General features: G+C 32.8%; 1 protein-coding gene across 13 annotated transcripts in view; it reads left to right on the top strand.

The window, feature by feature from the left end:
* LOC148596638 (intermembrane lipid transfer protein VPS13A-like) overlaps positions 1–23792 on the top strand; it is a 118481-nt gene that overhangs the window by 5787 nt on the left and 88902 nt on the right. For all 13 annotated transcript variants that reach the window (XM_088563762.1, XM_088563760.1, XM_088563756.1 and 10 more), the window contains exons 4-15: positions 7620–7715; positions 10085–10186; positions 11907–12076; positions 12950–13009; positions 13663–13798; positions 15550–15680; positions 16519–16625; positions 17322–17493; positions 17815–17986; positions 20654–20754; positions 21818–21885; positions 23607–23684. In XM_088563762.1, the coding sequence (XP_088419888.1) occupies positions 7620–7715; positions 10085–10186; positions 11907–12076; positions 12950–13009; positions 13663–13798; positions 15550–15680; positions 16519–16625; positions 17322–17493; positions 17815–17986; positions 20654–20754; positions 21818–21885; positions 23607–23684 (1393 nt within the window). The remainder of the gene's footprint in view (positions 1–7619; positions 7716–10084; positions 10187–11906; positions 12077–12949; positions 13010–13662; positions 13799–15549; positions 15681–16518; positions 16626–17321; positions 17494–17814; positions 17987–20653; positions 20755–21817; positions 21886–23606; positions 23685–23792) is intronic.

The raw sequence follows: 23792 nt of genomic DNA, 5'->3' as shown, positions 1-23792 counted from the left end.
TGGTTCCTGTACTGGTTCCCTGGTCAATATCATAAGCGACCCAAAGATCGCCACAACCTACCAGTTTTAAAACATATTATACACATGTCCATGTGTGTTTTTGCATGTATTAGAAAAGGAAGGTTACGTTCAAAGATAAAATGATTCAAACTTGATTCGTTACAATTGATTATATACAATGTAAAGGTCAAATATTTTATCAGGACACCAATATATATATATAGCCATTATTGCTAGTTGTTTATTCTTGATCTGGATGACTGAAAACATTAGTGTCATAACGGTTACGAAAGAGTATGCAATAATATCAAAGGAACCAAGATTTTAGCGGAAGGCACTCAATTTTAGAGCATATTGCATTTGTGCCATTTCGAATATTGAAAATAAGCCAAAATCAGTGAGAGCGAATCAATTTTGAAGACTTCAGTCTTTGATTTACAATTGTATTCTGCTATTATTAACTTTTACAATTGCATGCTCAATAAACACTTCCGCAAAAAAAAATGTTTTATTTATAGCTTCTGCCCCAAGCCTTAGCTACATTTGTACCATGGGGAAATATATGGGAAGTGTCCTTTTGTGCCAATAACATTTTTAGAGGTATCATTTGTGCCAGAATGGGGAATGCATTTACACCAGTCTTCCTGTACAGGTATTAAGCATAATATTATGCTTGAAATATATATGACAAGCAGAAGTACAATCACCACTGCAGAACAGACATACAGAAGAAAGATAACTTTTCTACAGTAAAATGAATCAAGTATATCATACCTGTTAACCCTCCCACAGCAGGGGAGATTTCTGGTTTAAATTACTTTATTTTCTGTTAATGCTAAAATTGAATTTTTTGGATAATCATTTTCATGATTTTGAAAACAAGTGAATTGATCTCTTTGAAATTGCCCATAACAGACAGAAAGTTGAAGCGGTAATGGCTTTCATTGTATCTACATGTACATGTAGTGCACCGAATATAGGATGATAATACTTTACATGTATATTTGTGTAGTAAAAAGTACATTTTCATAATAGAAGTTTTCTGATTCCCATACAGCTGATGGTTTTAAAGTGTTGTGATAGGGTTTACAATTACTAGTTCAGGGCTGAATCCAGACATTTTGAAAAGGAGGGGTGCCAGCCAAGATTCCTCAGAAAAAGAGGGTTCTAAGACATTTTTTTGAATTTTACACATGAAAATGACCAATTTTTGGTTAAAAAGGGAAAGGGGTCACCTGGGTGGGCCCTTACCCTGCACCCCCCTCTGGATCCACTTCTGTAATTTCATGTTAGGTAGCAGCTAATTAATCCCTACTAGATAAAGCAATCAAGTGCACCCCTCCTTTCTCAAGCTTTCTCTTCCAAGAGCTAATGCATAAAAATGTATAGATGTTTTTGGATCCAGTAGTATGTAATAGTCGATTACACAACTGACTGTAGAAAATATGATAACACATTTATTGCAGACAGACACTGAGAGGAGTTGGCAAGCTGACACACCAGTTATTGATAAATAATTTGCTTCTTAATTTCTTGTCTACAGTGAATGTTTCTATTAGAATAATTGAAAAGCCAAAAGGAAGGAAATAGAAAAATATAGACCAAAGTATAAATAATGATCAAAACAATTGATCCTAGTTTTTATGTTTTTGTCTTTCAGCTTTGTGCATGTCTTACATGTATCTATGATGCAAATAAGACAAAATGTATATTGTGGATAGAATCACAGGAGCTTGCATTGATGAGTTTGTTATATACATGTAAATTTGCTAAAATTGTACCAAAATGTTGTTTTAAAGACATTTTACATTTACATGCACATTTTCCTATTGACGGCCATCATATAAAATGTAAAAAATCGTTTAAAGGGGTACCTAACATCTTCTCTAAAAGATATTTGGCTCATTTAAATTTCTTGATATTTTATTCAGTGTTTTATATTGATACAAGTAGCAAAATATATAATTTTTTAGAAATTTTAACCCCATGTTTCATTGGAATAAATTCAATGAACATATAGTAGCTTCATCAACAAAACTTTTGATTACTAAAATGCTTTGAGTTTGATATCAGAATGTCACAAAATAAAACATTTTGCTGATTTTGATAGCATTTATTTCCCTAACATGTTGTGTACCACCTTAAGAACTGTTTTAGTATAACTAAGGTGATTTCATGTACATACATGTAATGTATATCTTACTCCTGTGGTTGGAAGTGATACTTTAATTTTAGTAATTCCACACATGTAGTTCAATTACACCAAGCGTTAAATTGAATAAGGTAAATAAAGCCCTACATGTACTGGGTATTTAGCAATTACAGGACATTATACATATTATACATGTATTGGTTTTTCTAAATCTTAGGTTTCACCAGGAAAACTCTAAATAGGGCTTTATCTAGGGATTAACTTTTCCATGCTTGAAGTTTGCTTTCCAAAATTAACGAATCCTTTAAAAAATTCAAGCCACCTTTTTGCCAAAGCCATAATAAACAACTTTCCCACACCCTTTAATTGCACTTTGCCCTGATGACAGGAATCCTAGAACTCTGGATACTGTGCTATGATATTTGGAAAATGAGGTGGTGCTAGCTCTCTTCCAGGAAGTACTTCACTTCCCTAAATCTATTGGGATAATAGTGATGTTTATTTAAACAAAAGATATTGATAACCAACATTAGAAAGATTAACTTGTAAAGATGCTTTCATGTGTACAACTGGTACATGTGTACACTTATCCTTACTGACTTGATAAAAGATTAGTAAAAAAAAACCTGTTTAGGAGGTCAATGTTTAAATCTTTGAAGTTGTTAATCAAGTTGACCAAATTTTAATCATGTACAATGTATGCTGTACTGAATATACATGTATGAAGCAATGACTAGCTGTGCACAGTAATTCTTTGAAGTTTTTAATCAAGTTGACCAAATTTAGATCATGTACACTGTACTTTATATATAAAGCAATGACTAGTTGTGCTCAGTAATTATTATAATGGAAATATTTTTAATCAAGTTGACCAAATTTTTATCATGTACACTGTACTGTATTTATAAAGCAATGACTAGCTGTACTCAGTAATTTTTCATCTTTTTCAGTAATGTGATCTTTTTTTAGGCATCCGTCATCCCTGTACGTCTGTCGTTCTTGTCATTGTCATTTACAATTTTTCAAAAATCTTCACTTTTGAAACTACTGAGCGGAATTACATGAAACTGTATACAGATGTTCCTTGAGGTAAATTGCACTAAAGTATTGTGTGTAATTTATATAAAGATTAAGTTTTAAACAAAAGATAGTGATACACTACATGAGAAAGATTGATCTGTAAAGATGTTTTCATCATCACTGACTTAATAAAAGATTAGTAAAAAAATAGTTCAGGAGGTCAGTGTTAAAATCTTTGGTGAATGTTCAGTAATTATTTAAATCATGCTGTCTTTATACATAAAGTTATACACTGTACATCATATATAATGCAACCACTAGTTGTGCTCAGCAATTAATTCTTCATTTTTTCTGGACACTGTGCTCTTGATTTATTTTTAAAATAGATGTCTTGAAACATGATTTTTCCTCAAATCCTTCCTCATCTCAAATTTCGACCAATCAAATTGCTTGAAATTGAATATTTGAGGAAAACTCTGGTATTTGTGGAAAATCTCCATTTGTGATTTTTTTATGAAACCAGGCCCTGACTGTAATTAATGGAGGGGGTGTAAATTATGCTGTGTTGTGGTGCTTTGAGAATGCTGGATGATACAACTGCTAAAATTAATTAGGAAAATTAAATTAATATATAAATATATACATGTAGACCTCATTTTCCATAGAGACTCTTTTTTATGTACAATAATGCTGATGTATGTTATTTAATATATTACTCATAACAAGTAACAGTCTGCATATTGACTGAAGAGATTCACTGAATCAGTATTCACTCAACCGTGAAGAACATTGATCTTTGTTGTGAACTAGTCATACCATTCTTTATAGTAATTAGAGCATAGGGGTCCCAGTTGAAATTATCAAAATGGGACTAGCAGATGTTTACAATGAAATAGAAATTAGAATACACCTGGTTTAATATTACAATGTAGCTCAGTTGAAGAAGGAGAAAATTAAATTTTAAGATATACATGTATGTGTACAAATGTACTTTCACCCAAAATACTTTAATCCTGCCCCATTTTTGGGCCAGTACCAAGTCAGGAATTTCTGGCTTCTGTACATGTCTCGTTTCACCTTATACAAATGTACTTTTACCCAAAGTACTTTAATCCTGCCCCATTTTTTGGGCCAGTACCAAGTCAGGAATTTCTGGCTTCTGTATATATCTCGTTTCACCTTTTGTTATTTTTTATGTTACTTGAGTATATAGAGACAACCCCTTCGCTGCACCTGTGTATAATGATGTTTTGGGGCTGGCTGCAGCCTGCCCTGTGGTATTAGGATTTCCATGTTGTTTATTGAAGACCAATGGGTGGCCTTAGGCTTTTTGTCTCCTTGATATATAAACCATACCTACTCTCGTTAAACATATGTACACAAGTACATTACTACATGTCTACATATGTAGACTTTTGCCATATATACATACACATGCCATAGTTATCCTGAAAGCTATGAGGCTCTATATGAAAATTAGAATTTTCACATACATATAAATTATTCAGAGATTTATGAAATGCTCTTTGAAAATGAAAAAGTTCCATTTCTGTAGGGTTTATTGAATTGTTTTATTTCAACTGTTACTTGATGAATTTGTTGTGATTTTAGTTATTCTGCACAATGAAGTATTAGCAGCCATATACATGTAAATAGATATGTTACATATATGACTACCTATAAGTTAATTGTTGATCTGATCTGCTGCTAATGTGTATAAAAAAATCAATGGTTAATTCTGCCAGGTTGTCATGATTTCTCCTTGGTGTACAAAGGTGATTCCATATATAATCAATAACCAGTGAGTGGGATGAAAAAGAAATTTTTTCCTCTTTGGGTTAATTACATGTATCTACTAATGATGAGAGCATGTTTTAAAATATCTTCAATGATTATATTAGACCATGGAGGGGATATTTCCTTTAAGTGTAAACAATAATTGAATTTAGTTAAATAAATTTCCTCCTTGTTGTTCAAGGCAGCATATCATCAATAAGCTCAGGATCAATAAAATGACTATAGGTTTAGAAATGTGTGTAAAAAATTCAGAAAGTTCCATTTAAGTTTTATTGAATATTAGCAAACTAAAGTTTCCTCTTGAATTTGTTCTACTGGTGCAAACTTTTCTGTACTGGTACTACATTTAATATACACAGAATGGTCGAACAGAGATATTTTGAAGTAAAAACACTTAGCTGGTTCAAAGTTAAACTTCAAAGTGCCTATAATCAATCTTCATAATTGTGTAATTATTATAATGCTAAACTCATATAGTTACATGTAAGTACACAATATACTTGTCTGTCTAAGATTCAGACAAAATGTGTATAAGGTGTGTCACATGAAGGAAATAATGCAGTGGTTGCAGTGGTTTCATTGCTTTGTCACCCTGTGCAGGTCCGGGTGTTAAAATAATAGGCCTGCAGCAGCGCTAAGCTTGTTGTAAAAGGGGACTAAATAGTGCTCAGAATCCTAGCCGGGGGCTAGGGAGCTTTGCCCACAGAGCAACTGGGATGTGTGCCCCAGGTGGTTGAATGGGGTACCCCTGGCGTGTTACATGCTGGGGTTGTCAGGCTATAATACGGAAAACCTGACCGCAAACCATAGTGGTGCACCGTGTTGGGAAAGATGCCACGTTCCTCGCACATTAAAGAACCCTACTGTGGTATTCTCCCGGGGTAGGAACCATAGGCTCCGCCGCAGGAGGCTAAATTGCCCGACCCTACCCATCTCTCCCTATTTCCAGTGACAATCAAAATTTGTCGACCCCATTGTCCTTGTGTCCCATCCCTTTTTCATTTCATCACCATTTCATGTTCATTTTATCATCAATTTCATGTTCATTGTCTGAATATAGCTGAAATATTGCTGCTCGGACGTTAAACCCCAACAAACAAACAAACAAACATCATTGCTTTGTCCAAGTATTTATACCTGACATAACCACCAGAAATAACTTCCAGAGTGTTGGTAAAATTTACCATTTTAAGATATTGATACATGTAGCTCAAATTTATTTGAAGTGCATTATGTCAAAATGCAGGAAAATTTTCCCACACTTTTTCTCAATATAAGCAGTAAAAAATACCTATATCACAGATGCTTCAGGATTAATTTAAATAGCTTTTCATTGTTTTTTTTTTCTAGATAAGTAGAATATATTTGAGGCAAGAAAGACTTAATTGAGAAAATGATGTGGCATTCATTGCCTAATTTTTACACAGAATGGTACTTAATAACATGTATTGCATCATTTTGATTTATTGCACTAAATGTTAATTAAAATCTAATGGTCAGCTGGTGTTGTGTTTAGTCTCTCTTTGTGGCATCTTCTTGAAACCTGGCAGTAAAAAGGACATAATTCCTGAATAAATGTATTTGTAAAAAGGGCCTTCTCTAATTATAAAGGCATGTAATATTTTGGGTGTTGTTGTCAGTTGAACTATGTCCTGTTACCTTGATGGTTAATGAGCTGTAACCTCCTTCATATGCTGGGGTACCAAGTGGGGAAACTTAAATTAGCTTGTTTGTTTTGTTTACTACATCAATATGTGGTGTAGAAAACCAAACTTAAACATGTATATTCTGCACTTAGTTTATAACTTGTTATCGTAGCTTAATGTATATATATAGAGTACCTACAGGGTTCAAAAATGATAAAGAAATTAATTTTCACAACAATTTTTGGGGGGTTTGTTTGTAAATTACTTAGAAATTTGCCTAGTAATAGTCTTTGTAAGAATCATGCAGATTTTGTAATATGTGATGCACCCTCAAGAGAGGCTACACATTTTTATATTTGTTTTTAAGTTGCTCTATTGGTCTATATAATGAAATGTAAAATTATTCATTCCAATCTGTTTGCTCTTAGGAGGTAAAATCTAACAGTTTCTCTCTTAATTTTGACTTCTTCAGTACATTCTATATATTTTTTATCTCTGATGAACAATCCACATGTTAATTCTTGTTTACTGCAATGTTTCAACAAAATATCTAAAATAAAAATATGTACAGTGTAGGCTTTCAAACCACGAATCCCATTTTGCATGATTCTTAGCTGGAGTACTATTTAAAACTTGAAAGTAATAGGGTGATAATGTAAAGGCTCAATCTCATAAACAAAGATTTGTGTTCAGTGACGGATCCAGCATGAAGGGGGTGCACACACCCCTCCTTTTTATTAGAAAATGTTTTGTTTTCATGAATAAAATTGAAAAAAAGTCATAATCATTGTCCTAGCTCCCCCTTTTTTCTGGGGAACCCCAGGGGGCACTGTCCCCTTTTTGAAAGTTTCTGGATCTGTCCCTGCTGTTCCCCTTGCCCATTGATATGAAGTTTGTGTATTGTGTAACACCCATCATTACCAGTACACCTCTCTTAAGTCCAGTAAGAAAACTTTTATCGTTGATATTACTGCAATCATTCTATTATCTAACTGTTTTTGTAGGTAAACTTACTCTGAAGATTCCATGGAAGAACTTGTACACTGAGCCTGTGATAGCTTCAGTAGATGGGCTGTATGCTCTGGCTGTCCCCAACATAGGTAGGTGGTACAGTCTTTGTACCGATCTGTGCAACGATTTGATAGATCAATGACCATTGACTGATTGATCACTGACGGATCGATGACCGGTGACTGATGTGATCACAGTTTTGTTATGTGAAATGACGTAATATATGTTTTAAATAAAAGAAATGTAAAATAAAAGTATAAATTGATGTTTAAATGTATTGTGTTATGCAAATGTGTGCAAATTTGACAAAGAAAACAACAAAAACCGTAAAATACATCGACTGCTCTGTGGTCATGTGATGCGATCACCAGTTTAATGGATTGGTTTGACGGATCAATGACTGACCGGAAACTGATCGGTGACTGATTGCAATTTTTGTTGCACGGATCGGTTCAGGTACTGTAGCTTGGATAGATGGGCTGTATGCTCTTGCTGTCCCTTATATAGGTAAGTGGTAGCTTGGATAGATGGGCTGTATGCTCTGGCTGTCCCTAACATAGGTAAGTGGTAGCTTGGATAGATGGGCTGTATGCTCTGGCTGTCCCCAATATAGGTACAATTAGGTGAGACCTTCAATAGATGGGCTGTATGCTCAGGCTGTCCCCAACATAGGTAGTTGGTAGCTTCCATAGATGAGTTGTATGCTCTGGCTCTCCCCAACATAGGTACATGTAGGTGGGACCTTCAATAGATGAACTGTATGCTCTTGCTGTCCCTAACATAGGTAGGTGGTAGCTTGGATAGATGGGCTGTATGCTCTGGCTGTCCCCATCATAGGTAGGTGGTAGATTCCATAGATGAGCTGTATGCTCTGGCTCTCCCCAACATAGATACATGTAGGTGGGACCTTCAATAGGTGAGCTGTATACTCTGGCTGTCCCTTGCATAGGTAGGTGGTAGCTTGGATAGATGAGCTGTATGCTCTGGCTGTCCTTAACATAGGTAGGTGGTAGCTTGGATAGATGGGCTGTATGCTCTGGCTGTCCCTTACATAGGTAGGTGGTAGCTTGGATAGATGGGCTGTATGTTCTGACTGTCCTTAACATAGGTAGATGGTAGCTTGGATAGATGGACTGTATGCTCTGGTTTTCAGTAATTTAGACAGAGTGGCATCGATATACACTCAACCGTGAAGTTAATCATACTTTCTTTTGATAATATGTAGATAATTGTGGTACAGTCGAACCTCATTGTGTTGAACTCAGATTAGTCGAAGTCTCGGATAACTCGAACTAATTACAAAGTCCCAGCAAAACTCCCCTTACTCCAATACAATTTTACCTCGGATGACTTGAACTCAGATGAATCAAAACCTTGGATAACTCAAGGTTATTAATCAGTCCCCTCGATTGGACTTCAAGGTTAATTTACCCTGATGTCACAAAGTCAACTAATTAGTCGGAAAACTGATTGCTTTATTACAAACCATGATCGAAGAAGTGTGTTTTAACAACAATTAGTGTGGCTTTTAAAATTAATGTTTAAATACAGAAACAGTCATGGACCAAACTACTAGTATTTCTGGTTTATCCTTGACCTCAGATTACTGGAACCTTGGATAGCTCGAACATTTTTGCATGGTCCCTTTGACTTTGACTTAACAAGGTTCGACTGTATATGCAAGTGTACATATAAAAATAAGGTAATGGGGTCAGAGCATCAGTGACATCCTATATTATGTTAATGCTCTGAAACATGAATGTTTCAAAATCGTTCTGTCGTAAGTGACATTTTTTGGAAATGGAAATGACACATGCAGTTCATATGTGGTTATTTGAACTTATAATGCAGATTCACAGCCTATGTTATAGAAAATCTCACATATTCTCATCTATCGAGATATTAGCTACATGTACATGTATTTAACAAAATTATAAGAAGTCTCATATACATGTATTCCTTTTGATCGAAATAACAGCTACATGTATATAACAAAGTAACAGTGCTTGATATACAAATAATTTTGTGCCTAATAGGGAAGGCCTAAAATCATATTAAAAAAGCTAAATAAAAAAAAAGATTTTGTCCTCAGCTGTATGTGAAGGAGTATTAGGTTCCACTCATGTGTACTATTTTGTGCCTAATAGGGAAAGCCTATAATCATATCGAAAAAGCTAAGAAAAAAAAAAGATTTTGTCCTCAGCTGTATGTGAAGGAGTATTAGGTTCCACTCATGTGTACTATTTTGTGCCTAATAGGGAAAGCCTATAATCATATCAAAAAAGCTAAAAAAAAAAAAAAGATTTTGTCCTCAGCTGTATGTGAAGGAATATTAGGTTCCACTCATGTGTGTGAATGTGAACGTATCTGTCTTATGATTTGAATTCAAATTGGAAACCCTATTTGGAATATTATGAAATTTCAGTACTTATGTTAATTGCGTGTTTTGTTTTTCCAGCTGTCAAGTACAATGAAGAAAAAGAGGAAAAAGCAAAACAAGAGACCAAACAGAAGAAGCTACAGCAGATCGAAGATGCCAAAAAAGCAGAGGCAGAAAAAGGTATGTCAAGGTCAAAGGAATATTTTTTTTTCTCCAGAATCTGATGTCCTTTAATGTTGATGTATGTAGAAAATATCTAAAATCTATAATTAGATCTAATATGGATGCCACATCCTTTATATCTAGAATGTAAGACCAGAACTGTAAATGGCTAAAAAATATTCTGATGAAAGTCGAAATATGTTGACAGGGAAGTAGACAATTGTGCAAGTGTGGATGCACTGTTTTGTCTTTTAATACGTTGATGGTTATGATTTTATATTTATTTATTTATTTAATAATAATAAATTATTGGCTGGGTAGAAATGTGTTTCGCTTTCCCAGAAGAAAGTCTCATACATTCCCCTCAATGAATGAGACTTCCCCCATAGCAACATGTGGTAGGTAGAAATAAAGACCAGAGAAGACCAGGAGTCAAAATAGGGTAAAATACACATTTTAATGTCTTTTTTGGTCTTTCTATCTACCCACCCTAACAACATGGTGATGCACCTTATACAAAGAATGATCTCTGTCCATCATAGGCATAGTGTACCGATAAAGGCCCTCAAAGATTTGAACACTTTATAATTAGGGGAATGAAATAAGAGAGGAACGAAACATTAGAATCATATGTATAAAAACAAGAGACTCCAGAGTGTGGAAATGGCACACATGTAAAGATTTGGATTTTGACTAGATCTTATTAGAATAAACAGACAGATAATCAGGGTTGTACTCATCATACATGTCCATTAGATACATGTTTGTAATTTATATATGATACTACAGTATTACTTATCTGAATTGAATAATTGTCTTTATAAGAAGCAGACATTGATTAGCATCAATAATTATAACATATTGATATATTTAATTTTATTAAGATAATATTTGTATTTCTGTGCTATTAAACATTACTGAAGTTATTGAGTCATTAGGCTGTAACGGTTTCAGTGATTAAAAAAGAAACAGAATTTAACGCAGTCTTTTTAACTAGCCGCCTGCTTTCAGATATATTTCTCAACTCAGATCCTCGTGATTTATAAATTAAAAGTTCAGATAATATTTTATATAGCTATTTTATTCAGGTTACAATACATCAACATTACCAGGGTTCACGTCACACACAAGTCATTTTCCAACTTGAAACCATCTTGAGATTCCTTATGTTGAGGAATTAAGTTGCATTCACAATGAGAACCATACAAAATGTGCCTTATGGTTGGACAGCTTACATATTTTTAATTTTATATTTTGGTCAAATTGTTATTGTAAACGGAATATAACATGTGGTTTTCATAACAACCCTTGTTCATAGGAGATAAAAATTATATAGAATTTACAGTAGAATTCAAAATTAAGGAAGATAACTCTGTAGAAATGAAACTGTTGGATTTTCAATGTTGATTATCTTCTAAGAGCTGACAGGTTAGAATGGATAATTATATTTCATCATTTAAAGAGTAATCAAAGGAACCAAGGTTATAGCGGTAATCAAAAGAATGTAATCCAGGGACAAAGTCCCCACATGGAAAACAGACATACACAACAAAGAACATAAAGTAACTAAAATCATACATACAAAGTAACAAAAGCAAATGAGCAACTCGGACTCCACTGAAAACCTATATAGCAACTTAATAAAAAAACTAAAATATGTCGTCTTTTAGGGGGTGGAATTTGCTTGATTCTTACAAAGACTGCTACTTGATATGTTTATATTAAATTTTATTTGCAGATAAACCCAAAGAGCCCAAAAAGGACTCGTTTGCAGAAAAGATGGCAGCACAGATTATTAAAAACCTTCAAATCCAAGTAGCCAATGTCCATGTACGGTACGAGGATAAATACTCTAACCCTAAAAGTCCGTTTTCTATTGGTATATCTCTGAAGGAGTTACTCTTCCAGGTAGGTTATAGTGGAGGGATAAGCGATACAGGGTACAAGGTATAATGTACATGAAGTTTGGCATAAAAAATCTGATAAAGGGTTTATGGGTATTATTAAGACATGTTGCTAGCCAATCAAAATCCTAGAAATTTACTAGTAAGGGGATAATCATATAACGAGAAGGAATATGGTGAACATGTCAGAGATACAACAGCCCAACTAGGATGAAAAATGTCAGCTCAACTCCATCCATGGTTCTTCAATGAGTGACAAGGAAACCCTTACACCACAGGGTAGGCTGCAGCTTACCCCAAAACAACATTATACACGGGAACAGAGAAATAGTTGCCCTTACAGACTTCAGCAACATAAAAAAAATGAAGCTAGACATACTGAGGCCAGAAACTTCTGACTTGTGACAGATGCAAAAAATACAGCGGGGTTAAAGTTTGCGTGATCACACCCCCCCCCCTTTTTAAATCTGGCCACTGAGAAAATATACTACACAATTAAACACACTGAAAAACAATTCAAAAAGGTCGCACTCCTTTAATGAAACAGAAATAAACTGATTGAATGGTACACAAATGTACAAACAAAAGATTTCTAGCAGTTAACTGAGATCCAAGCTTGAGACCAGTTAAAACTGACATGCCAGCCCTAGACCATTTGAAATCTACAAATAGTTATGTCCTTATTGTATGCAATATCAATCCCAGTTCTCCCCATCATAAGTCATACAATAAGGACACAAACCTTGTCATGCCAAAAACTGCTTTAAGTTATAATGTGTAAGTTTGTATGCATATTTGTATCAAGTAAATATATTTTTACACCTTTTAAATTTTGAAACAAAAAACACCCCATCATAAAATTATTTTGTGTTTATAGACAACAGATGAAAACTGGAAACCTTGTGTCATTAAAGAAGCTGTAACTCAAATCTTTAAGGTAAAAACATCACAACATTATTTGTAACTTGTATAGAAAAATATATACATGTACAGGTGTATAACAGTGGTTTCATTCAATTCTGCTGCAATCAATTTTTTGTTCTTTTGTTGGTTACTTAAGTATTTGTAAGAATCAGACAAAATTGGAAAAACATCAGAAACATGTAGGTCAAAAACCCATTGCAGATGGATTTTTCTGAATTTGCATATTGCTGCTTTGGTTATTCGGACAAATGGTTTTATACAACCACCAATGGTAAACACAATGGTACAATAAGGAGTGACCAAATTCTTCTTCCTCAATGGCACATGCATGATACCAAAATTTGATTAAGTCTGAATTATTATTCATTCATGGAGAGTATTGTTTGTTGGATTCTTTATTTCATGGTCCCACATTAACCCCTTCCCCCCTCCCAAAAAAAAAAAAATACACATGAAATTTGGTACTCTGCAATTAATAATGAAACTCCATATTAATTTATGATATTGAGCCTTCTTACAATCATTGATAGCCTAAAAAAGGAGATAAAATAGAAAACACAATCAACGGACTAAATGAAACAATGTCTCGCCATGAAGACAAAAATAGTAATAATTAGATTACAAAAAAATAAATTTTATTTCATGCATTTTTACCATATTTTTCAGCTAATCAAACTAGATTCTTTGGCTGTATACTGGAACTCTAACACTGAACAGTTAGATGGTCAGGACAAAGCAATAATACTCTCTAAACTGACATCTGGTGTGGCTGACTCAGAGAAAGATACAGGATTCCAATATTGTAGGCTTTCTTATTAATTACTCTTCCCAATTATTTTCCAATAATTTTCTTACCTTTTTTACATGGTTGTCCATCTGTCCAAATTATTTTATAAGTAGCTTGCAGTATAGTTATAAAACTTTGTGTGATCTTATATAACCACACAGAGATGTGCATACTGTCAGGAATTTATGTTTGGACTAAAAATATAGAAATGATGGCTATTGAATTTAGGTGTTTTTCAGCAAAACTTGGTTTTATGCATTGTCCGTAACTCTGCCTATACGATTTGCAGGATTGTTATGAAACTTTTTAGGGTGTTAAATTACCACATTGGAATATGCATATTTTAGGGAATTTATGTTCTGACAAAATTATAGAATGACGGCATTTTAAAAAACTTGTTACAATATATTCTGTACATTTTTTCATGTTATTTTCACTTTTACTTTTTTATCAAGATGATATTTTTGTATACTTTGATATAAATTGATTCAGTACTTGAGTACTTTGATTGATGTATAATTGGTACTTAAATCTTGTTAACCATTTTTGTCTAATTATGCATTTTATTAAGAGTGTGTCCATGCAAAAACCAGGCAGTGGTTTGCACATGATGAATTTTGTTTTCAAAAAATGTTCATCCATTTCATATCACAAATGCATCCTTTCTAAAAGGTGAATGTTGGTTATTGATTAAATGCAAATGTTAAAGAGAAATAAATTACATAGAAAGCATTGAAATTCATTGAAAAATGGGAGATAACTCTTTATTGTTGCGAAAATTTGGTTGCTTTGTTAGGGAACTTTAGTATCATTTTCTGAGCCATCTATCATTGATTCAAAACAAATTTCATACTTTTTGACCTACATATGGTATAAACATTACAATGGAACAAAAAATCTAGTGGGATAAAATTGACCCTGTGCCATTCATATAGGATTGGACTGATTTTTACATGGACAGCGTCTTAAAGAACTTCCATGGATGGTCCAGGCTCAGCCACTTCTGTTGGTCTTTAAATTCTTTAAAATATCAACAGATAAGAACCAAATTGATTATTTATCTAAATAACATAACATTAACTTCCATTGGTTTATGAGAAGTGACTTTATTTACATGTATATTTTGTTTTAAGTAGCACTCCACATAAGAATAATGCAAAATCCAATTCACAGTTGGGAAGCTTACATATTTTTATTTTTGATATTTTGTTAAAAATGTTATAGTAAACAGAACTTAACATGTGGCTGTACATATAACCCTTGTTCATGGGAGATAAAAAAATATATAAAATGTACTATAGAATTCAAAATTAGGGAAGATAACTCTGTAAAAGACCCTAAAATACAGTAGAAACTGTTGGATTTTCAATGTGAATTATCTCTTAAGAGTAAACAGATTTGAATGAATAATTATACATTTCATATAGACCTATAAAGCAACTTAATAACAAAAATGAACATGTGTAGTCTTTTTTTTTTTGGTGTATCACATATTACAGAATTTGCATGATTCTTACAAAAATACTACTTAAACTTTGTTTCATCCTTATTTCTTATTTATCAACCTGTCATGTTTTGTTTCTAATAACTAAGATGTCATAGTAGAATCAATTTAAATTTGTGGTATGAGGTTTCCTCATCTTTCTTTGAAGACAAATTTGTGGCCTTGGGCTGACATTTTCATCCCCGTGGGGTGGTTGCTCTCTTTGACATACACACCATACCTATTATCGTTATATTAATTTGCTTATTATTTTTACCTTTAGTGATAAGGCCGATATCCTCTGTAGCTCACCTGCGATTGAATACCAAACCAGAGCTGAATAACTTCACCATACCTAAGATTTTTTTAACAGTGGTGTTTGATGATATCAGTGTTGGTTTGACTAAGATACAGGTCAGTGTCAACATAAACAACTATGGTAAACCGTGTTCAAATTTCCCAGTTATCTAATCATCAATGGTAACCCATGTTAACTAGTCATTCAATTTGTTCTTATATGTCCTGGCTTTAAGTACAGACTTGAAATTTTGAATCACACAATTAATAGACCTTTCTCATATTCCCGGCTTGGACTTTGTTTTCAAAATTTTGAGCAAAAGGAAGGTTACTTTGTTTTTTAAATTTTGAGTAAAGGGAAGTAACCTTCTCACCCAACAGACTGGTTTACTCTCCTGTTGGAGCAATAGACAGAAGTAGACTTTAAATTCAAGTATTTGACCTATTGTAGCTGCGTTACTTCTGAATAATTAATTTCAAACCATTTAGCAACCGAAGTGTAAATAGTTGAGGTTTCAAAGAAAACTGTTCAGCCTTTCCCCCATGAGACCGCCAACCATGTTGTTGATGACAGTGGGTTACGTCCCTTTGAAAAATTTGCTAAAATGGCTTGCATTCCGTAAATATGAAAAACAACTATTCTAACATGTTTAAGATAATTAATTGTATAGCTGACAATAAGGAGGTAGACCCAGGGTAAGGGAAATAACTCTTGAAATCTGTGATATGCTTGTATCATATTCAATTTCACCAAAGCCTATCAAGCTTTCATTTGAAACAGAATGAAATCAGTTCAAGTTACTTTGATGATTACACGAGATTGATGTAAAATGCTGAACACAAACATTCCAATGATTTGTAAGGGTTATGTCAACATTTTTGACTATCCAATCTAACCAACTTTAACCAATGGATGAATTGTCTAAAAGTTGGTTCTTTATCTCTTGTATTACAGTATGATGACGTCCTGGAGATGTTGGAATCCTTTGAGAGGATGAATTTGATGAGTAAATACAGAAAATACCGTCCTGATGTACCTCATAAAAACCATGCTAAACAATGGTATGTCATAAAAACCATTCTAAACAGTGGTATGTCTTAAAAACCATGGTAAACAGTGGTATGTCATAAAAAAGTGGTATGTCTTAAAACCATGCTAAACAGTGGTATGTTTAGAATAGTATGTGTTACAACCCATGCTTAACAAAATGGATTAACAGGAAAATTGAAAAAAATACATTGGTTTAACTTACCACAAAAATAACACTGTAATAACTATACATGAATATTTACCAAATTTTTATTAAATTGATAAGTAGAAAGTTTTACCAGTACTTTTAAAGAGTAATCAAGGGAACCAAGATTCTAGAGGAAATCAAAAGAATGTAATCCAGGGACAAAGACCATACATTGAAAACAGACACACACAACAAAGATACATAAATTAACCAAAATAATACACACGAAACAACAAAAGTAAATGAGCAATCTTGACTCCACTATAAACTGGGAGCCTGGACTAGGTGCATCGGTAGGGTAAGTAAAGGAGAAAAGCATCAGTAAAACTAAATGAAAAACAATTGATTAAACTGAATAATCCATGTTTTTAATGTTGTAGTATCATACTGTTCTTGGATATCAAATATTATTTACTCATAACAATCATTTCCTTCTATCAGAATTGCTTCGGTACCGATTAAGATTTTTTATACTGCAATGAAAAGGTATCTTATAATACAAGATAATAACTTGTTACAGGTGGCACTATGCAATGAACAGTGTATTGGAAGAAGATATCCGACAGAGAAGGAAGATGTGGTCATGGTCTAACATCAAGGAACACAGGAAGAGAATGAAGACATATAGGGAAGCTTATGTACAAAAACTGGACGGAAAGAAAGTTTCTAAAGAACTACAGAAAACTCTTGATGTAATTAAAACCCATGTTATGATTAAAGCTGAAAATTTAAAAAAAGAAGGGTGAAATTTTCACAAATGTGGCTGAATCCTTCTGTTTGACACAAGCACATAAGCAGGAGATTGTTGTATTTTTCTTGAAATATAGAGAGGATCTCACTAATAGCAGGAGACTAGTTACACATATGAGAACCATTTCATTCAAATATAAAACCTTTGCTCCTTAAACCACTAGAGCTGTGCTCTCAAGGTAAAACCAACCCTGCCAAACTGAACTTTTGCATATATATACTCCGTATGATATTGACAAAGTACATTTCTATTTTTATTTAAGGATTGTGAAAAGGATTTAAATGTGTTCAGTATAACATTGATGAGGCAACAAGCAGAGGTTGAGGCAGCCAAACTTGGAGCAAAGAAAGCCCAGGAAAAAGGTGGTGGTTGGTTCGGTGGATGGTTTGGTGGGAAGAAAAAATCGGATGGAAAGAAAGATGAAGATGACATAAGTATGTTCACAGGATCTGATTGGTTGGAAACATTAAAACACAAACAATTTTTGTAAGCACACACACTGTCGAGGAATATGTTCTCCATATAATTTTCAACAAAGAAACTGCTAAAAATAGTAACAGAATTTCAGCATTTCTTAATAGAGAAACAAAGTAAGCAAAAAAAAACAATTTCTTTTTGTTGCAAAAACTTTTTAAGTGTATTTGTAAGAATCAGGCAAAATTGGAAAAATCAGAGAAACATGCATGTCAAAACCCCACCGATCTAACAATATGATTTCACTCAAGAATGCTTTCTCTATTTGAAAAGACCATTATTTGATCTATTCATCATTGGATTTGCTCAGAAATTTCTCATTAGAATGTTAGAAAAATGAGGTTTTTGACAGAGTTATCTGCCCTCGATATGTTCATTTACAGTGCATTTCAGTGAAATTGTATCTCTATGTACCAAAATGATATGGAAAATCTTGTTTTTTTCCTGATTTTTATAGTGTGAATGGTCAAATTAAACTATCAGTATGATGTTTTTTTTATAACTATGTTTCACCACTGCCTGATTCTTACAGAGACTGACACTTAATGAGATTTACAATCAGATTTTTAAAAAAATTTAGAAAATGTATCAAAAAAAAAAAAAAATAGTATGTTATAAGTTCTTAAAGAAAAATATATGTTGCCTGAATTTGTTGCTTTAATGTGAAATCATCTAACAGCTGTCAATGCTATGTATTAAGCATAAGTATTTATAAGAATCAGGCAAAATGGGAAAAATCAGAAACATGCATGTCAAAAGTTTACTATCCGTACCGTAACATTTCACTTAAGGATGCTTTCTCTATATGAATTTGCCACTTTTTGATCTCTGCATCACTGGATTTGTTCAGAAAATTTTCAATAGAATTTTAGAAAAATAACATTTTTGACAGAGTTATCTGCCCTTGAAATGCTTATTTTCAGTGCATTAAAATAAAATTATAACTCAATCTACCAAAATAATGTGAAAAATCTTGTCTTTTTTCCTTGATTCCATACCATGTTTCACCTTCTGCCTGATTCTTACAGATTTTGACACTTAAGTTGGATGATTCCAGAGACAAAGAGAAAGATATTTCATGGCTTGAGTGATGAAGCCAACACATATTGAATTTAAGGGTATTTTTCATGTTGCTTTAACATCGATTTTTTATTTATGCAAAGCAGATAATGGTGAGAGATAATTTTTGATTTCTTTCTGTTTGTAAATATAGCCACATAGCTATGATATTGATACACTTATCAGAATCATCAAAATAATATATCATAATTTCAAGGCTGTCCATGTAAAAATCAGGCAGATCCTATGATATGAGGGGCACATGGTAAATTTTATCCAACTGAATTTTTTGTTCCAATGTATGTCCAATAGTACAATATTTACTTTAATCAACAATAGATGGTTCAGAAAATGATTTTAAAGTTCCCTAAGAAAGCCACCAAATTTTGCACAAAATGAAAGAGTTATTTCCATTTTTCAATGAATTTCAATGCATTTCTAAACATTGCAGTTAATCAAAAACCAACATTCAGCCTTGAGAAAGGACGAATTTGCAGTATGAAATAGATGAAATTATTTTTGAAAACAAAATTTGTCATGTGCCACCCACTGTCTGGGGTTTCCATTGACACCCTCTTAATTTGGAATTTTTCCAGTAATAAGAATCAAAGTGTAATGGTAAATATTTTTTCAATTTACAGAAATATAAAAAAATCATATATGCAAGTGAAAATTTAGATAAACATGTGAACATTATCTTTTTCTTATATATTATGGGTTGTCATAGCAACAGGATGAATAGTTATTCTATCGTATAGATTTGTAGATATACACAAGATATCTTTGTTTTGTCTTCTATGGTTAGCTACACATAAAGATCAAACTCTGATGTTGTGTCACAGCATCTCCTTCTCCTTTATGTTGATATTGCACAATGTAAAATTTTTCTTCCTGATAAAAAAGATGAAAATAACTGATAACACTTTTGCTTATAAATTATAAAGCACATGCTTAATTTGAGTCAAGTCAATCTTTAGGTCACATATTTTTGTTTTTGTTTGAAGTTAGCTACAGGCATTTTTATGATGAATGGAAAGAATTTTTTATAGGAATTCATGTCCATGATACTTAAGGTGAAATTGGTAATAGAATATATTGCCAAAATTTCTTTTGAAGAAAAAAAGTACATTTCATTGAATTTTCCTGCCACTTGAAGACAGTGGAATTAAATACTCTAAAGTAATAAAGAGATCACAAATACATGTACATGTATGTGATACTGTAAGCATGCTTATTTTGCTATTTCAGCAATGGACAGAAAACCACAAAAAAAAGTACATGTGAAATTGATTTTTAACACTATATAACGCTAATTATTTTTTTGGAAACTGCGATAATTGATATCAGTGAATATGTTTACTTGACAGAATCTGCAAAAATTAACACCTTTACAATGATTTGACTTGTAAACCCCTCTGAATGGGTTGTGGATGTATTTAATGTTTAAATCTTAACTTCATTTCTTCTCAAATCCTTTAGTTTATACCAATCATATTCCAATTGGCCTTGTAATTTATCATGTCAGAAGCATTTTTAAAATGCTTAAACCTTGGTAACTGTTGTTTCAGAGGATAAATTCCAGGAGCAGTTTACCTCAGATGAGAAAATCAAATTGTACAGTGCCATTGGGTATGAAGAAAATGAGGTTGACTCAACACTTCCAAAGGAGGTAATAAAAATTTTCCATAAAGCATTTTAACTTAATTTGACCTACATGTTTCAGTATCTTAAAAAGGCAAATTTTACAAATACTTTGATGGTTATTTCTGGAGGTAATGAGGTTCAAGTACTTGGTTAATGCAATAAAATCTCTGCGTTTTTTCTTTCATGTGCCACACCTTATACATATTTTGCCCAATTCTTAGACAGAGAAGTACTTAAAAAAAAAATCATTCCGTCACCCATATCAATATGGCTTTTATGTAATGCAAATGTTAAAGTTTTCAAGGTTTTTGTTTTTTTTAGATTTTACTTTCAAACATTATGTGTGAGTACAAATTTCTTGGTCATAAAAAAATTAAACAGGATTATTATATTGATAGCAGTGATTTACCGAATGTTTCCTGTGTAAGAAAATTTCGATATTTTACACTGTTAATTTAATTTCGTAATTTCACTCTCGGACTTTCTGCCGTCAAAATCGTGATTCGAATGTAAATCTGCCATTCATTTAAAATTTATGCTAAAAATTGCAACAAATAATAGAGAAAATCTATGTATTAAATAGACCCAAAACAACAAAATAAAATAAATGAATTAAATCTAAAACAACAGGTATGAATTATTGATATATAGGTAGCATTTACTGAATATTCCTGGTGTTAATTTTCGATAATTTACACTGTGAAACAAATTCATTAATTTCACTCTCTGACTTTCTCCCGCTAAATCACAAAACATCACAACACGAATATCAATCTGCTGTTGACAAAATTCAAAATTCATGTTGAAAATAGCAATGCATAATGGAAGAAATCTATATAATAAATAGGATAATCAGTTGATTATTGTGAATAACCAAAATATGATCACTCGTGCCTAGAAGGGATTGAGGTTCAACTCGTGCATGGAATAAAATTTCGCACATGTGTTAAATCTAGGCGTCCTTCAGCACTCGTGGTCATATTTTGGTTATTCACTCCTTCCAATTAATTATCCTATTAATATTTTGGTTCCATGACAACATGTTGTGCAGGTGTTTTAATTAATTCAACATTATTTTCTCATTGTAGTTTGTAGCAGTTAGACTAGTAACTAAGTTGTCAAAGATGTCCTTCACACTGAAAGATAATACTTCAAAGTAAGTTCTTGTGTATACACTGGAAGACAAGACATCAAATTTTTTAAGTACCTTTCTATGTAAAATTAGGCAATGGATGGCACATCATTTTCTTCAATTTTGTCTTAAATGCCTCATATACATTCAATACATTTAGAAAACAACCAAAAAGTCACTTAAACATATTTGACACAGATTATTTTAATGCTTATATCGGGAGAAAGCGCTGTAAAATTTTACTGCCATTTTCCATAATGGATTTCAACTAAATTTGATCTATCAATATTTAAAACAAAATAAACTTCATAAACACTTAGATGGTTGTTTGAGGAGGTCATGAGGTAATAGGACTTGGAAAATGCCATAAAATATATGTGGTTTTTTTCTTAATGTGCCACACTTTATACTCATTTTGCCTGATTCTTAAACAGGTACGAAATGAGATTAAATTCTTACTCCAGCTGATGTATTAATGGAGACAAATAATGATCTGGTTGTCGCTGTTTTGACTAAGACATGGCTAATGTTTACAGCTTATACCCTTAGTTATTAGAGATTATCACTCACACATTGTCAGAGATTGTCAGAGATTACCACTTTCTCATTGTCAGAGATTGTCAGAGATTACCACTTTCTCATTGTCAGAGATTATCACTTTCTCATTGTTAGAGATTACTACTTTCTCATTGTCAGAGATTATCACTTTCTGATTGTCAGAGAATACCACTTTCTGATTGTCTGAGAATACCACTTTCTAGTTGTCAGAGATTACCACTTTCTGATTGTCAGAGATTACCACTTTCTGGTTGTCAGAGATTACCACTTTCTCATTGTCAGAGATTACCACTTCCTGATTGTCAGAGATTACCACTATCTGATTGTCTGAGAATACCACTTTCTCATTGTCAGAGATTATCACTTTCTCACTTTTAAGACAAAGATATTCCAATTTTAAGCCATGTGAGATTTTCTTATCTCAACCAGGGGTGAGTCGAAACATGTTATTTTCATAATGTCTTGTTAATTCAGGGAATAGCAGGGAATCCTAATTACGATTTTTAGAAATAGAATCAAACAAAAGCAGAAATTGCAAGATTCGGAACTCTTAGTCACCCTCGGGTAATATTCCAATGTTCCCAAATTCAATGGAGATTTGTTGGAGAAGTTGAAATCTTAACATTTCTGAGATTTCTCTGTTTTGCTCTTTCAGCAGTGTAAGACTATTAAAATTAGCAGTATTTGTAAGAATCATGCAAATTGTGTAATATATGATAAACCCTAAAAAAGGCTTTACATTTTTATTTTTGTTATTAAGTTGCTTTATATATCTATTTGATGAAATGTATAATTATTCATTCCAATTTGCCTGCTCTTAGGAGATAATCCACAATGAAAATCCATATTTTAGGGTCATTTACAGAGTTATCTCCCTTAATTTTGAGTTATACATTACATTCTATATTATTTTTAACTCCTAAGAACAAGGATTGCATGAAAAGCCACATGTTGATTTCTGTTGACTATAACATTGTAAACAAAATATGTAGCCTTTTCAACCATGCCTGAATCACATTTTGCATGATTCTTATCTGGAGTGCTATTTAATTTGTCCACTGTAATGAGAGAGTCTCCATTAAGGCCAAAGGAAATATCATCAAGAAACATTGACTATCTCACAGACTACGGAATAACAATATTGACCTAGTTATACATGTATATAACCTCAGTAATTCTTGTTACAGAGATACACACTTGATAAAGATTCATCTGAAGGATGTGTTTAGTTCTGTAGGACAGAGACCTGCTGCTAGTGCTATACAGTATGTAGATAGAATTAGTTTGATACATGACAAGGTTCTCCTTAAAGAATACCTTGTACAATTATCAGGTTTTATGAGGAAGGGAAGTAAAAAATTCCATGTTGAAAA

Source organism: Perna viridis, chromosome 15 (assembly GCF_037379345.1).
Source record: "Perna viridis isolate PV_CMFRI_1.1 ecotype Kerala chromosome 15, ASM3737934v1, whole genome shotgun sequence".
Taxonomy (NCBI): domain Eukaryota; kingdom Metazoa; phylum Mollusca; class Bivalvia; order Mytilida; family Mytilidae; genus Perna; species Perna viridis.
This window is presented reverse-complemented; position numbering and strand designations above follow the sequence as displayed.